The following is a 16,935-nucleotide window of genomic DNA, read 5'->3' as shown; positions in this document are numbered from 1 at the left end:
TGCTTTACAGAAGTTGTGGATTAAGGTAATTTTATCATGCTTTAAAAAAAATGATGCTAAACTTAGTACATGCACAGGCCCATTTTGACATATTGCAGCAGCATCTTCTGTTTAGACAAGAAATCACCATAGCAGTGCAGCAGCCCTGGTTACCCTCACTAACTTCAGTAAGAATCCATCTCTCAGCTAAGTCTTGGCCAGCCAAGCTACTTCATGGTTTTCAAGACTTTGACAGAGGATATTTCTTCCCTTTAATTTATTGAGGAGAAGCTTTCAAAATACAGATCAAAACTCAAATAAATAAAACAATCAGCCTCTTTGTATTGAAAAGTCTGGGAGATGAGTTCCTAACATTTTGTACTCAAAATAATAAATGGCCCTGAAACTCATAACATTTGAGTATTTCCTTGCAAAATCTTATCAAGACATGGGAATTAAGAAGGTGCAGATACTATTGGTATGTGTATTTTCAGTGCAAGAAAGTACCTAACAGTTAACAAAATATTAAAGACTTATGAAGCACATAAAAGGGTCCTGGGCTAAATAGATTTGCTAATACAAGCTACATTTGCTTCTAAAAGTTTGTGTGGTTATTCCAGAAGAACTGTCAGTGATCCAAGCCCAGGAGAAGTTGCAGAAAGGAGCAACTTGGCAACTCTATAGCATGTGAACGCCTCACAGAGAGGCTTCACCTACTGAAGGACCTGGGAACATGGAGTCTTGGTTTGGGGACAAGCAAGAAGCTGAGACACTCCCAGACTGAAGGCAGGGGGTGTTTGTGTTTGCTTTTTTAATAAAAAAGCACAAATTTAAAACATCAGCAATGACAAGATGTACAAATTCCATGACTGTTGGTCGAAGAGAGGGTTTGCCTCATTCACCCAGCCCTGTGTGTGACTGCATTCAGGCAGAGCCTTGGGCTCTATAATTTCAGGTGTAAGTGGTTTCAGGACACAGGACCTCTCCCCCCTTGGAGCACAGTCGGTACCTCCTGCCCCAGGAGGACACAGCTCTCACTGGCCATCACACCCAATGCAGTGAAATGCCAAAGCACAGGAGCAATAATAACATGCAACAACATCTACTTGTGGCTGTTCTAGAGAAAAGGGGCAAATCCTGCATAGAGAAGGAAAAAGGAAAATTCCACACCTATAATCAAAAGGCAATTTCATTAAAATGTTCAGCAAATAATTATTTAATTGCATGATGTAACTTTGATCTAGCACACAACACAAAGCTACAACTTTATCTCCCATTACTATCCCTTCATTTTCACCCCATACACATCAATGCAAAAACTCCAAACCTCACTGACAGCTGAGGCAGCATCTGTGAAAAACCCCAAAGCCACAGTTCATGGAGCACCCTGACCCCACTGCACAAGCAATGTTTGTTCTCCAAGGCTGCTCAGCTGCCCTTTTCTCAATCAGGCTCCAAGGCCATGCACTCAGGGCACTTGGATCTTACTCTGATTTCCAGTTCTCTTAGCACCACTTTACAGCATTCTCAAACCTCTGCACATCTGACAACATTAGTTTGAATACACAAAAGTCAAAATGGAAAGACTTCTTCTCATATTAAATAAATTAGAATCTAGGGCAATAGAAACCCAAAGATCTGGATTGTAAACCACACACTAAAAATATAAATGTTTTGGTATCAATACAGCCAAATGCAAAACAAGATAATGAACAAATTTTAATCTTATTATGGGTGTATTTAATACTAAAATTTGCATCTGCAGAAAAATGTTCCCTTGGAAATTTGTCATAGCTCAACCACAGATTAAAGTTAACAATTCATAATTCATACTTAAAATGCACAATAAACATTTAACCTGAAAGTTCACAGTACTGTTTTTACCAAACCTGAACACAAAAAATATTTTCTTCTTTCACAAAGGAGATAATATTGGTCTGTTGTTCCCATTAGAATCATATAAATACATGTGCAAATCATAGATAAAGGTTTTGTAAATAACAAATGTAAATACATTAGCATGGAATAACACTGGACCAACCCTTTTGGCAATGGCAGTTTGTACACAGTTGTATCAAAGTTCAATGTAGAATGTATAATTTAACAATGCACATATTCACAAACATTTCCTTCTTTTATGCTACACAAAACACTAAAAGTATTATCTTCTAGGTGACAATGGCTTTACTGAGGTTATTGACAGACAGTTGATTTGGAGCATAAAAATACAAGAGCAATAGGACACAAAAGAAGCCAATATTGGAAGAACTTTCAACACTTTTGGAAAACCTTGCTTAGAAAATGACTGCATTATATAAGAGGAAATATTCTTTGGTATAAAGGAACAGTGCTGATGGTATACCCAGATTTTTCACTTCCAAGTGAAAGAGCTATCAAAACTGAGTAAAAAAAAAAGCCTCTTAAAAGTGTAAGGCACACTCAAAATTTAGTTGCTCTGTGGCACCACAGAATTTCTACTCAGTTAGACCAAAGGTCTAACTTTGGTCTAACTTGGTAAGCACTTTGAAAGCACTTTGTAAAATCCAGCAGGACAGAGCTGTACCGGCTTTGTAATGGTAAAAAGTGTAATTGGTAGTAGGGTGAGCAAGCAAAATGCAGAGCATAGCATACAAATGGATTTTACTGTGACAAAGGCTTATGGTCATGTTCTAAAATTCAGGATTCAGTCCCAGTACAGTCTAAATAAACTCCTGAGCAAAGACCACAATGTGTTTCAAATAACTTCATCACTGTCAATCAAAAAGTGGCAGTTGCCAGAGAATGAGACATTAAAAATGGCAAAAGCAGTGTTGTATCATGCAGCAGGTCACCCAGACTAATCAAAACACAGCACATTTTTAGCTTGAACAAGACATCATAGCTTTCACAAGAAAACACCTTTATCAGTTAGTCTTAGCACTTAATTCTTATGGTCTTGGTGAAAGTTAGTTAATTCAGTTAGAAATTTATTTCAGTTTTCTAATTGAAATTTCTAATTTCAGTTAGAAATTTAGTTAATTCAGTGATATTATAGAATTGGTTAAAGTGCTTTAAAAAGAATAAAAATAATTCATATTTCTCTATTAAAAATATTTTTTCCTCTTGAAACTTGCCTTTAGTAATAATTAACTCACATATTAAAACTGATGGAATAGCATGAGCAAGAAACAGCTGGTTATCTTAGGGGGGCATTTATTAAAATATTTCATGTATTTGCCAAAGTACTGTGCCAGAAAAGCTTATCTGTGCTGTGTGTTGAACAATCTCATGAGTCATTTTTTGCTTTTTCCTTTGGCTAGTGCCTCTGCATAGGTCAAGTGAATAAAGTCAAAGAGTTGTGTGGCATTGGCAGCATTACCCAAAATCTTGGCCAGCTCGTCCTTGGACAGCGTCACCAGCTCTGCAATGCTTTTAACGTGGGTCATTAAGGCACGGCAGTTCTTTGCATTAACCCCTGGCATTTTCAGCAGGAAGTCCTGAGGCCCAGGGTTGTACTTGTCTGACTCGGGGAGAATTTCGGAGTCTGCGGTGACGGCCATCGCCGTTTCTGCGTCGGGTTGGGGATGGTTTTGTTTCAACTCTTCAAAGACTTCAGCAGTAGCGTGGGGAGAGGGACACCACAGGATTCGTAACTTTGGGAAGTGCAGTGTGAGAAGGGTCAGTTTAGAAGTAACATCATTGCTGGAAATTTCTGGCTGTAAAGAGCCTCGCGGGATCAAGGAGAAGGGTTTGCTAGGATCAAACTCAATGAGGAGCACTGGCCGCTTGTAGTAGCGGCACATGGCCACGCACTGCGCGTACAGCCTGCCGTTGTTCAGGGAGCCGATCAGATCGCTGATGCTCTTGCGCTCCACGCAGATGTCGGGGGTTAGAATATAATCCCCAACTTCCAAAGTCACGGGCTCGATGTCGATGCCACGGCGATGGATCAGGGATGGAAGCTCGCTACGGAATTCCCGCATATCCACGATTATGGTTTGCTGGACACCCTTCTGTTCCTGTCCACCTGAAGGGCAAAGTAAACACAGTTATCCCCGTACATCCTGCTCTGGTGGTTTTCCTGTGTGCTGCCAAGGCTTCTGCAATGGATGGACTTCTCATCTTAAGTTATACCTCAAATTCAGCAGTACAATAAATACAGACTTCATTTGATTTTTAACTGTTTTACTTGCTTAAACATGTACTGTAGTTTATGGAGCATGCTCTGCAGCTTGATAGAACTACCATGCTGCTTGCTGAAAGCTTTGTATAGGTGACAATGAAATAGATTAAGCTGTAGATGAAAATTATTTAAATGGATCAGGGAAATCTTTAAAAGGTAATGAAGCTGATCCCTTTTATTTCTAGCTCTTTCCCACAGAAATACAGCACTTTATTGTGGAAACTATGTGTTGTGCTCTACAGATCTGCAGGACATAAAGAGACTGCAGCACCAAGGCCACAAAAGATGTAATAGCAAAGATTAGAGAGCACATGGCAAAGGAGAGCAGGATTACAGAAACAACAGTAAAGAAAAACAGAGGCATAGCATACCTGTCAGAGGAAAAGAACAAAAATATGGTTGGAATTGCAACAAAAGAAAAAGGACTACAAAGGAAGTGATCACACCCATAATGTGCAGTTGTTTACCCAGGCAGCATGTTTTGTCAAGATGAAAAGAAATCCCCATCATTTACTAGCTCAAGAACAACACCGCCTTTGACCATCTGTAGACTTCAGTTTCTATGTTTTAATTTCTCTTCCTACAAGTAGCACTAGACAGCCTCATAACCAAGAATCTGACTAGGAACAATCCAAACTTCAAATCCAACAATACTTCATTAACCTGTACTTTCAAAGGAAACCACAGTTCATTGTCACTAGGAAATAATGTTTCTTTAGCATGAAGCCAATGTACAATGTGTCTCTGTCCCAGACAGTTTGAGGGAGATTTAAGGTGCAATAGTTCAGGGATTTTTGGGAAGCTCTGGGCTGCAAGGCTGACCTAGGAGCTGCTCACCTGCTTTGCGTGTGTCAGCAGAGACAGAGGCAGGTCTGGCGTCTCTGAGGAGATCTAAGTTTGTTTCATCTCTTCCTTCTCTTTCTTCAGGAACAACCATGCTGGCCTTCTCTCTAAGGGACCACAAACAAACACACTAAAAACTGCAAATGCAGGAGTAAAGAATATTGAAATACCCTTCATCCAGATGTAAAATTATATATAGTTTAATACTAAATGCAAGCCTGATCAGAAATGCAATTTTCTGAGTCTTTCTAGGTTTTTCCTTTTACAAAGGAACTAATGACTAGCAATAGCACTGTAACCCGTGAGAAGGCACTGTCAGTAAAAATACTGTCTTATACAGTCTAAGGAAATGTTTTGTTTCCCCAATTAACTTAGGTTATAAGAGCTTTAGAAATTATCTTACAAGAAATGTTAGCTGCAAAAACACAATTACACAAATGAACTTCATAGACAATTAGGAAAAAATTCAAGCAATGCTGATTAGCCTTTACATTAATATTAAATCCTGCTAAAATAATGAACAAAATACCAGGTGCTTTGAAAAGGAAAGTTTTGACTTCTTGGTGATTCTCAATAGGAAAGTAGTCTTTACATCTGATAAAGAATTGAATCAAAAGTTTATTTAAAGCCTTCACACAGTTAAGAACATCACTCTATTTAAAATGTTGGGGAATGACATGAATTAATATTGAATTACTTGAATTAGTATTGGGGAATTACATGAAACCCTAATTCTAAGGGCAGTTAAACTGTGTTACCGAATGAGTTTTTCGAAGGCCTCCTTCTCCTTCCTCAGAGCTGTGAGGTAGCGCTGCTCTTCTGTGGAGCCCCCATATATGAGGAAATAAACTCTGTAGGTATAGAAGAGAAAAAAAAAGAGGTCACAAAACTTGGTATTAAGTTAAAAAAATTCACCACCAGTAAATTTAAGGTTAGCAGCAGTAAATGCCTGACAAGTTAGTTAATCGCATAGTAAGTTTTCTATATGTGACATTTATTTATAAAACTGAGTTTTGAAATTTCCAGGTGTATTAAATACATATACATAATGTGGTGATCTTTCTGTCAGTTGCTATAACTGCAAATACTAATTTTCTTTACTGTGTTTCCTTTACTTGCTTCTCTGTTACAATTTCTGAATTACTGGTCTTCAGCATGATGAACATCAGGAAATGTGAAAATTAATTAAACCCAAGATGAATCCTTTTCTTTAAAAATCGTATCTTCAGAGATGGTTTAAAATGAGACTACACCACCTGAAAATGATCTACTGCCACTAAAATCATTGAAGCAGAGATCTTGGAATTGTTTCTTTTTTCTTAACAGATAGGCTTTTGCTGTTAAGGGACTAAATACCTGCTGGAAAGTAAAAAATATCTTTTGGTTACACCAGACATTCTGCTTTTGTTTAAACTTAAGGGCTCAACAGGAACTGGAAGGTAGCTAATGAAACTGAACAGCAGCATGTTCTGCATTGACTGCTGACAGTGCACTTCCAATTTTTTCTTTTCAGACTAGAATTACCCTGGCCAAGCCAACTTGCCTCAAAGGCTTCCCAGGCCTGCTTGCCTTGTAGATTTCCAGCTGCCGAACAAAAGTGAGTTCTGCATCATACAGCACAACATATCTGGGTTCTACTTCGTGCAGCACCCGAGTGAGCGCGTAGGGATCCCCACAGCCCTGCAGCGGGTGGATAATTGTCAGTGGGTCCTTGAAAATCCCATAGTAACAATCTGAGGGCAAGCTGAAATCAAAATCTTCAGGAATGGTCTCTTCAATGTTGCTTTCTTGGCTACCACTTAATTCTTTGTTGTCTTCCACCTCGACCTCCTCTCTCTTTTCCTCTTCAGTTTTCCCTATCATTTGGATTAGAGTCCGGTCTTGCTGCTTCTTCTGTTTATTTTGTTTTGAAGGAGCTGTCAGCTTGGCTTTTTTGGCTTGAGGCCCTGTGTCTGGTTTGGCATTTCCTTTGGACTTCGTGGCTTTTCTGTCATTAATCCACACTTCTCCAGCTTTCTCGTCCTTTCCAAAGGTTTTGTTATAAAGTCTTGTTAGAAAAGCTTCTGCTCCAGTAATAATATACTCCCTGAGCTGTGCACAGGCTCGGTCATCACTGGCACAAATGAGCACTTGCCCTGCAGTCAAGAAACAATACCATGTTTACAGCCTGTAATGCTGTGCTTCTTATCCAGCTAAAGCACCTCCCGAGCCAATGGTTTGCACTGATCCAAGCCCTGTGCCTGCCAAATGCCTTCACATTCGGCTGCCACAGTTGCTCTGAACTTTGAGAGAATCTAAATTGCATGGCTTTTTGTACCAAATAAAATTAGAGCAGATTAACGGAAGTTCAACATTCCTTTTTCTGACAATACCTAAATTCATAAAGTTTTCCTTCTGACCACTGAAAATGAGGCAGATACAGTGCATGTTGAAACATACTCGAACAACTATTCATTTTTAAGATGCGGAATAAGAGAGAACTTAATTTAGACCATTCTAATTTGTCAGCTGTGTTAGAGAATCTACAAAACACATGTTTCACACAGTATTATTGACATTGGTGAATAACAATTCTCTGCAAGCTGACTCAGATAAACTCCTACAACACTAGGAGAGAGAGCCAGTTCTTACCCAGAGTCAGAACACTGTGGGTGGGAGAAAAGAGCACTTTTTTACCCTTACTATTTCCTAAAATAAAACTTGCTGAATTTTAAGGGAATGAAAAGCCCTAAATTAGGAAAGGCAGCAAAGCAGTTAGACTCTCTTCCCTGCCTCCTAATTTCTACCTCATTTATATGCAAACCATGCAAAACAAATTTTCAGGTGCATAAGAAGAATGTGCAAGTCAGAAAGGGTGTAAGACAGAACCCCTATTTTTGTTCTGAACCCAAACTTCAGAAATGAGTGAATGGCACCTTAATCATTATAAATCTCCATATCTGTTTTATTTGGCTTGGAACTAAGGTATCAGTACACTTCTGAAATGTAACCTAAAATGTTTTTTCAGAATAATGCACGTTCTTTCCTAAAAAGTATTGCATTGTAGGAACAGCATTTCTCTTTTAGAGCAAGACCTAATAAAAGTTTAATTTTACATAGTTTATGTACATAATGTACAGAAATTCCTCATCTTGAGGCCACAAATTACTAAATTTAAACCAGCTCTTTGATAAAACTACAGAAAAGGGTTAGTTCCTTCTCTCCAAGGTCAAGTAGAAGTACAAACCAGTAGAATTCATGGAAAACTTGCAGGGTTTCGTATTCTCTCACCTGGACCGCCAAGGTTGTCACTGTTCTTATTCTCATTTTCAATCTCTTTCAGTACTTCTCTCAAAGCTTCCCATTTTGGGTTACTTTCTAGAACCAATTCCCTTTTCAGTTCTGAAAGAAAGTAAGATTGAACATAGCAGCTCTTGCAGGCAAAATATCCTTCAGACTTTAAAGCAGTGGTTAAATGTCATTAGTGTGATGGTTGTTGGCACATATGATATTCAACAGCCTACATATGCAACTTGTTATGCTAATCAGGTGGAGAACACTCTTAAATTTAAAAATGGAGATAAATGCTTTTGTGAAGCAAAACACTGAAGTATTCACTCATTCTTCAATTCTGAAACTCCTGAATATATTTTTTTAATAAAAGCAACCACAGCCTCCTACTCTTTCACATAAGATAATAAAGATGAAGCTAAACATCAATGTAATGCAAGAACAATTTCACAAAAGCTCTTCCAGTGATCAGCTGAGCAAGCTGAGGAGAATCCCTACGTCGTGACTCTTTTACGCTGTTGATCATATGCTTTTGGAACTAAGATTATATCTCAATTTATCCCAGCTAACAGACTGAGATCCTGAGCTGTGGAAGTTCATGCAGGGAACCAGAGTACAAGTAATAATATGCAAAGCACTTGGAATCGTGTGACACTCTTAAACTTAAAATTAGAAATTAGGAATGATCAGTACCATTTTCCTTCTTTACATCACGTTTTTCAGAGCCTGAGCCTTTGCCTTTCTGATTCAGTTTCTCATCTGCAATGCGATAAACTCGAGCTCGAGCATTCACAAACATTGAAGTGCTGGAGTCAAGGAACAGCCAGCCTGGGGAGGAAATGAGAAGGAAGCAGTAGTAGTTTGACATCTGCAATGTTTATGTCTTCCAACCCTCTGCAATAAAAGCCCCAGATCTTCAGCTGGAATACCTGCCCTACCTGCTTGCTGTGTAATCACCAGCTTAATAAATGACAAAAATGTGATGCAAATCTCACTCTGTTAAGTAACAGCAGTTAAGTGGGAAGATGAAAGAATTATCTGTCAATAAAAACCTACGTCCTTATGGCTGGTTGTGTAAAACCTAATTAGGTACCTTCATATGTTTGGGAATGATAATTAAAAACATCAACATTGCACCATTTCATGCATTAACTTGTATGGTTATTCCATGTTTACCTGAATTCTCACCAAAAGCTTTTTCACTTGCTTTCAGTGACTCCAGGAGATTAAGGAAAGTGACACAATCATACTGGGTTAGATACAGTAGCAAAGTACGTAGGATCTTCAGATCCTGCACCAAAGACTTTGTCTTAGCTCCGAGCTGATGCCAGAGAGGATCTAAATAGTGGCGGATTGTCTGGAAATTAAAATTGGAAAGTTTGGAGTGTCAAACATACAGTATTGCATTATAGCTTCTAACAAGCTGAGAATCCATTTTAACTTTACAGGCTCTGGTTTCCCAAAGTTATTACAGATACCAAAATAAATATGTACTGGTGAGATATTTGTTTTGATATAAGTTACTATATTTTAGCAAAGTTAACATAATATAGATGTCTTTATGAAACACATTTCAGCAATTAGCATATATAATTTAATGCTTTCAGTAAACTTCTTCCTCTCCATCTAATAACAAAATACTGGTAAAATTATAAAAAAACACCCTTATTTTACTGGTACTGGCCTGTTGTATTTAGTATCTAATGTCCTTTACTTAGGTACAGAAAAAAACATTATAATGTCATTTAGTTTCTAAAATCAAGATAGGTACCATGAAGATGTGCAACTTATAGAGCCCAAGAAAGAACCTTCAAATATCCAAAGTTCAGAAGGCCTTCCATCCAGATTAAATCAGTTAACCAATAACTGTGTTGCACTATGACAGTTGATTTCACCCTAACAAAAGCATATGTGTGCCACACATTGCAGATCTGTCAAAAATAACAGTGAACCCAAAGTTATTGACATACATAATGATTAAAGATACAGCAGATGCATGCAAGTACATATTGTCTAGTACACACAGTGCTTCTCCTACTAGAGAAAAAAAACACAAGCAAGAAATTCAGAAGGAAAAAGGGAGTATGTGTATGGCAATTACTGATACTTATCTACAAAGTGTTCTGAGCTGAAGTTGCAGCTATCTTTTTAATAACAGCAGCAACAATTATTATTATAACCACGAACTGGGATGTTCTTACTCTTGGGACTTTGGAAATGAAGGAAGAACAGTAACACCAATACATCAAAAACCCTACTGACAACTGTCACATCACCACTCCATCCCCTTGTCCCAGTAATAAACATGTCATGGGAGAACACTCAGCTGCTGCTGGTTATTTATTTTGCAAATAACATTTCTGTCTGCATGGCAGGCACTTTGGAGATCTATAGCCCATTACTTAGACACTGCAGAACAATCAAAATTGTTACCTTGTCAAAAGGTTTAGCAATAGCATTCTCTAAAGATAGATCTTCTACTTCAAGAGCTGGGTTGTAACGTTTCAGTTCCTTCAGACATGCATTCAGAATGTCCAGGATTGCAGTCTGGATGGCAAGCATAGCAGGAGTCATTGCCACGTGGATTTCCACCACTTCAGGTTTATGCTTCTCTAAAAACGAGTGCACTGCTATGTGAAATCTAAGAGAAAAACAGCTTCTTAAGATTTACATGGGTAGTTTTATTTGACTTAGAATTACTCAAAAGTTTGTACAAACTACAATTACAATTATTTAAAATGTAAACAACTAAGTTATTCCAAAATCAGTTTCTACTGATGTGAAGACTGCAATCTTATGAACAGCCTTGGAAAACCATCTGTGCCACAATTATGACTGTAGTCATTCTAGTCATGTGAGCCTACAGTGCTGGTGAATGATCCACGGAAAATTACTGCAGTGGATTCTGCATCATCATCACACATAACAAATATTAAAACAAACCTAAAAAATCATATAAGGGAGAAACTGGAAGGGGTTCATACATTCTGTGAAATCACACAGCTGCACCAGCAGATTTTACGATGTTCCAGCTGGCAATGCCAACCCGCAGGTCCTTGTTGGAAGCCTGTCCTTGGAGCCACTCCAGTTGCACAGATCCAGAGATGCCACCTGACTGCTCCTGACAGGAGGAGGCTCAGAGAGCCCCATGGCTGCTGACCTCTGCAACTCCACATTTCCCTTACTGCAGCCTGCAGCCCCAGGTCTTTTCATGGAAGTCAAGGAAGGAAATCTAGAGAGTTTCTACTCAACCTTTCCTACTCCAGGTATGTCCACTTTTACTTCCCTGGGATACTGCAAGACTCTTCAGGAATTTACAATGCAGAGGAGCCAGTCATTAAGAAGGAGTGAAACACATTCCAGCCTGGACTAACAGAACAAATGGGCACAGCCCTTGCCCAGGGCAAAAGCACTGACTGGGTCATCAGTGTTCATTCCATTTGTGGATCTTCCTGGAAGACTCCGTGCATGCTACATTTTGGCAATTCGTTTTTTAACAGTCATCAAGAAATGTTCTTTATACACAGCATAGGTGTGTAAAAAAATTAAAATAATTTGACATGCAGAAAGAGATGCATGGAGTTTCATAACAGCTGGAAACAAACATGTCCATGAATAGCAGAACTGAGAGACTCTTTTCCTGTCATTTCCTGGCTTAAGTACTCTTGTTTAGTAAGAGAAGTTTTTCTTAAACTGTTAAGAATGTCACTTTTTGCTGCAATTTCTGCTGACTAACAGGAGAGCTCTGCCATAAGGTTCATTCCTATAATACAGTCAATTGAAGTCCATTTTCAAAAATTCTCTCAGAAATTCAGCATCTTTAGGACTATTTCTGTCAAAAACTGAAAAGGTTTTGTTTGGGAACAGAGGAGGCAAGACACATTAGCACTGCACACACCTCATTTTCTTAGAAACCCACTGTAACATCTTTCATCTTTCCTTTAAGAGTAACTGTCCAGTGAAGTAAAAAGTGCCTCACCTTGGCCACAGATAAAGCTTCCCAACAAAAAGATTCTTCATCACTCTTTCCACTTGACAAAAGCCAGTGTTAAAGGCAACTGCATTATCTGTAAAAGCTTTAATGAAGCCTTGCTTGTTCTTCTGGCGATAAAGTCGCAAGATGAATGCCTCCTGACAGGACTCAATGATTCTGTGTGCTTTGTACACCAAAACGCCTGGCAAGAGAAAAAAATAATCAAGTTAAAAAAAAATATAGAAAGGTCCAAGTTTGTACAGATTTTTCCTCACAACTGTCTTATTCTTCTACTGTTGTTTAAATACAGGAATTTAAGTCTTCTAAAATGAACAAATTTTCTGGGGTTGAAACAAGTGACTCCTCAGTTTCAGTACCATGGAATTGCCAAATAACAGAACTGGGTTAATAATGCATCTTTAACAGGAAAAAAAAAAAAGCTTGTGAATTAGTGGCAGGACTTACTAGCTAGGAAAATTCTCTACTCCTGAGGCACAACCTGAACTTGAGTCCTTTAAAAGCAGGAAAAGCAGATGCATGACATAACACATTGTTACAACAAAGCAAGTTTCATGTCTTCGAGGCTGTTGAAGATAGTTGAATTCTTTTGTTTAGAGAAATTCTGGAATTACAGACTTGTCAAGTAACTTTAGTTGGCAACAGTTCAAGTGTTTACATAATCAAAAAACTTCTGAAAACATTTATTTTGCTTTACCTTCCCATATTCACACTCAAGGACAGTAAGTATCAAATATATGAGTACACCACCAGTTTTCTTCATGGCTATAGGTGCAGTAGGAATAAAAGACTTATCAAGCACAAGAGTTTAATTTAATTACGTGTTTGAGGCAAACATTTCCGGAGTTCACAGTTCACTCAGCCAAGACCTGCTAAACCAAGGCTTGTTTTTCCTCATGCTAATCATGTTAAACAGCACATTGCATTATTTTCTCTCTCCCCCTACTGAATTCAGGCCTATGTGGTATCTGTTCCAGGGGAATCATAAATGCCTTTCTAAAGTGGAAGCAAAGGACATCAAACACCACAGGTTTTACCTTGTGTCTACATAAGCTAATAAAGTTACAGAGCATTTCATTTCTGTAACAAGTCTCCTCAACTCAGCACACAGGCATTGGTTTTAATATGCCTTTGCTTGCTAAATGAAAAAGCATCCAGAAAATACAACTGCTCACCATTCATAATTAAGTCCTGAAATAATCCACTACAAGGTATTTTTCTATCTAGAATTTGTTAAATCTGTCCTATAAAGCAAATTTTTCAGTACATAATAATGATCATCTCTGAACATCTTCCAAATTTTTCAAGATGTGACTGCAGATGGACACGACAGGAAAGACAGAATTTCTAACAGGTCAGTAAGACTGTGTTTATTGTAATACCTTCCTGCTTTTAGTCAACATACATCTGCTTATGCAGGGAGTTCACATCTGCTCTGTAAGCCTTGGGAGAAACAACTTGCCACTTTTTACTACAGCAACTTGCATCAGTTTCACTGTGCTGTCAAGTACATCATTTCTACTAAGCTAAAACCACCAGGAATAATTCTGCTTCACTGCAGTGATCATTTCTTATTTTCTTTAGCTGGATTTATGAGTTCATCAGATGTTAATTCACACTGATTTTACAAACAACATTTTTAACACCTAGAAAGGCTTTTGCTGTTATCTCCTCATGAAACACTTCTACAAGATTTTGCTGTACCATCTCACACATAGACAAGGCACACAGAGCCAGGTGTTGGGAGGCTGGGAATGAAGCCACCAGTCGACTGCAGCTGCTCTCACACCGACCTCTGGTGGCAATGCAAAACCTGTCACAGCTCTGTGGTACTAAAGGACAGCACCAGTTTTAAAACTTTACAGTATTTCTTCTTTTCATCTTTTTTTTTTCTTCTTCTTCTTTGGTAGGGTAGAGAGGACAGAGTCAAGAGAAATAGAGAAATTACCACAGGTTGCCCATAAAATCTATTCACTTCTTTTGAACTTAGAAATGTGGTGTTCTTCGATTCCAGCATAAAAGTGTTCAAAATGTTTTACAGTAGAACTTGCTGTAGCTTCACTAAAAGGAAGGAGGTACAGCTTCTGAAGCAGAAAATCACATTCTTCTAAGCATATAATATTCAGCTATGTTTAATCATTAAGATGTTAACACTTAGAAAACAGTAAAATATTCTTAAATCCCTGGCTCTCTTTTTCCAGCTCTCCAGGCTGTAACAGGGTTTCCAGGAACATAAAAACAAGAGTGGCTGGGGGAGAAGGGGAACAGAACATGAGAAGAGAAGGGTAATTCTCACATCTTCCATGTATAGCTTCTATATAACTACAAAACAAGGTTGCAAGTTATTCTCCAAATCTTTACAATTACAGTAACAGCAGTACTTCAAAATACTGGTATTTGCATAGCATCCAAGGCTGTCAACACAAAGGTATTTTTTTATGAGAAGTCATCAGGAGTAATTTGTTAATGCAAAAATATAGGTAGTGTGCATGGCTCATAAAGCACGACATCTAAAATCTGTTTTAATGATAGGCCAGTGTCCAATGGACCCCAGGACACTATTTCATTAAGTGCAATCAATTATTCCTCTTTGAAAGCCTTTTTAAAGCGTATGATTAAATAAATCAAATTAGTTGAGAGGGAAAAAAAAGGAACAAAACAACTACATATTTGCTTCTTTCACCTCAGTCTTGGTGGGGGAAAAAAAAAAGGAATAACTTCGACCTCAATACCTGTTAGCAGAATTCTTCATATAGAATTTTTTTTTTAAGCTTTGTGTATTTTCAAACAGAACACTCTTACCTTTATTTCATTAAGCTCTTACCAGTAATGAGATTGGCAGGGATTCTGTCAGTAAGGAAATCCACCACAAGGATCCGACTGGTTGCAAAGATGACTCCTCCTTGTGTATAAAATTCATATCGAGTATTATTTGCAATTTCATTGGTAACACGGCGAGGGAGATGAACAACTCCATCTGACCTCAGCTGATCAATAAAATACTCCTAAACCAAACACAATAAAAACACAAGACATTATTGTGGTATCCAGAGAAAGGGATCCATAAAGCACCTTTGTTTCACTCTGGTAATTTAAATACTCTGGTAATTTTGAGGAGCTGTCAAAGACAAGACATGACAGTATAACATACTAGAATAAGTCAGAATAATTATGATTTTTTTCTTCTGTGACATACTTTCTTCAGTTTCAAACTCATCTAGGTGATTAAAAAAAAATCTACACAGTCAATAGTAACTGGACAAGACTTACATAAAAATGAGCAACTGACACTTCAAGGAGCTTACATTTTCTTATATTTCAATATCTCATTTTCAGAGAAAATGCAATTTTAATACTGCCTTAAGAACAGAGAATTGGGAAGAGATCATCTTTTAGTGCCATCACCTATAGTCATGACTACAGCAGGCAGATCATATACACCAAGCTCAATCTTATAAACTACAGCTTCGATCTTTATCCACCTATGGTTGCTATAAAAGGTTCCCGAAGACCTCCCCTTCCTGATGCCTGGTTCCAGAGGAAAAAGAGCAGCTTTTTTTGTACAATTAGGGACAAACCCATCAAGTCTGACAAGCATGTTTCATCCCTTTCTCCTTACTGGTTACTTATGTTATGCACTTGTTTTAGGTCATTAGTGTTACTAGGACTTCATTGTGCTGCAGGAATAGAAATCCAGCTGCTGCAATCCTGAATGTGCGTGGTTTGACAGCTTCCCCAGGACCTGGGGGTGGACAACAAGCTGTCCCTGAACCAGCAGTGCCTTGTGGCCAAGAAGTCCTGGAAGATCCTGGGGTGCATCAGGAAGAGCATTGCCAGCAGGTCAGGGAGGTGACCCTGCCCCTCTGCTCAGTGGAGTGCTGGGTCCAGTTCTGGGCACCTCAGGACAAAAGGGACAGGGAGCTGCGGGAGCAGAGGGTGACAAAGAGAATGAGGGGACCGGAGCCTCTCTCTTGTGAGGAAAGGCTGAAGGAGCTGGCGCTGCTCAGCCTCCAGAGGAGATGGCTCAGAGGAGCCCTCAGCAGTGCCTGTCAGTGTGAGCGGGGAGGGCTCAGAGCAGGGACCGGGCTCTGCTCCCTGGCCCAGCAATGGCACAGCAGGAACGGGCAGGAGCTGATGCCCGGGCAGTTCCACCTGAGCACCAGGAAGAACTTCTTCCCTGAGAGTGCCCGAGCCCTGGGACAGATTGTCCAGAGAGGCTGGGGAGTCTCCCTCGCTGCAGATATTCCAGACCCATCTGGACACAATCCTGTGCTGTGCGCTCTGGAACGACCCTGCCTGAGCAGGGAAGCGGCACCAGACCAGCTGTCCTCCCGACCAGCCTGACCCGTTCCGTGGTTCTGTGCCGGGGTCGGTGCACAGCGCCCGGCCCGCGCCCGCGCTGCCCTCACCGGAGCCCGCACACCCTCCCGCCAGCCCGGGGAGCCGCCGGCCGTCCCCGGGCCGCGCCCGCCGCGCCGGGAGGGGAAGGGGCGGGCGCTGGCAGCTGCCCTCACCTCCTCGGCGGGGCTGGTGTTGAGCACGAGCACCAGGCTGGCGGGCTCGCAGTAGAGGCGCAGGAAGCGCAGCAGCAGGCGGTCGATGCCGAGCCCGCGGGCGCACACGACGAGCCCGTCGCGGTGGAAGAGCTCCAGGAAGATCTGGCTCTCGTGCTCCAGCAGCGCCGCCATCG

At 39.8% G+C, this 16,935-nt stretch overlaps 1 protein-coding gene and 1 long non-coding RNA gene across 2 annotated transcripts in view; one reads left to right on the top strand and one right to left on the bottom strand.

Annotated features, from left to right (window-relative positions):
* LOC134426259 (uncharacterized) overlaps positions 1-9,082 on the top strand; it is a 20,546-nt gene extending 11,464 nt beyond the window's left edge. Inside the window, exons 2-3 of the long non-coding RNA XR_010029957.1 lie at positions 6,498-6,581; positions 8,978-9,082. This is a non-coding gene — a long non-coding RNA (uncharacterized LOC134426259). The remainder of the gene's footprint in view (positions 1-6,497; positions 6,582-8,977) is intronic.
* ERCC4 (ERCC excision repair 4, endonuclease catalytic subunit) lies at positions 1,180-16,935 on the bottom strand. Its single transcript, XM_063171048.1, has 11 exons — positions 16,760-16,935; positions 15,070-15,250; positions 12,234-12,429; positions 10,688-10,895; positions 9,431-9,611; positions 8,948-9,082; positions 8,255-8,365; positions 6,528-7,119; positions 5,743-5,835; positions 4,979-5,091; positions 1,180-3,985 (listed from the first exon to the last, which is right to left on the bottom strand). Exons 1-11 carry the CDS (start codon positions 16,931-16,933, stop codon positions 3,252-3,254), a joined length of 2,718 nt encoding a protein of 905 aa, XP_063027118.1. The 5' UTR covers positions 16,934-16,935; the 3' UTR covers positions 1,180-3,251.

This window comes from Melospiza melodia, chromosome 18, assembly GCF_035770615.1.
Source record: "Melospiza melodia melodia isolate bMelMel2 chromosome 18, bMelMel2.pri, whole genome shotgun sequence".
Classification (NCBI taxonomy): Eukaryota; Metazoa; Chordata; class Aves; order Passeriformes; family Passerellidae; genus Melospiza; species Melospiza melodia.
This window is presented reverse-complemented; position numbering and strand designations above follow the sequence as displayed.

What these genes read in the sequence shown, in the direction of transcription:
- ERCC4 (XM_063171048.1), bottom strand. Translation starts at nt 16,933, where the DNA reads ATGGCGGCGCTGCTGGAGCACGAGAGCCAGATCTTCCTGGAGCTCTTC. An exon ending in AGGCCTGGGAAGCCTTTGAG is followed by an intron (nt 5,836 to 6,527) that starts GCAAGTTGGCTT and finishes CTATACCTACAG; the next exon opens with AGTTTATTTCCTCATATATG. An exon ending in GCCTTCGAAAAACTCATTCG is followed by an intron (nt 5,092 to 5,742) that starts GTAACACAGTTT and finishes GTGGTCCCTTAG; the next exon opens with AGAGAAGGCCAGCATGGTTG.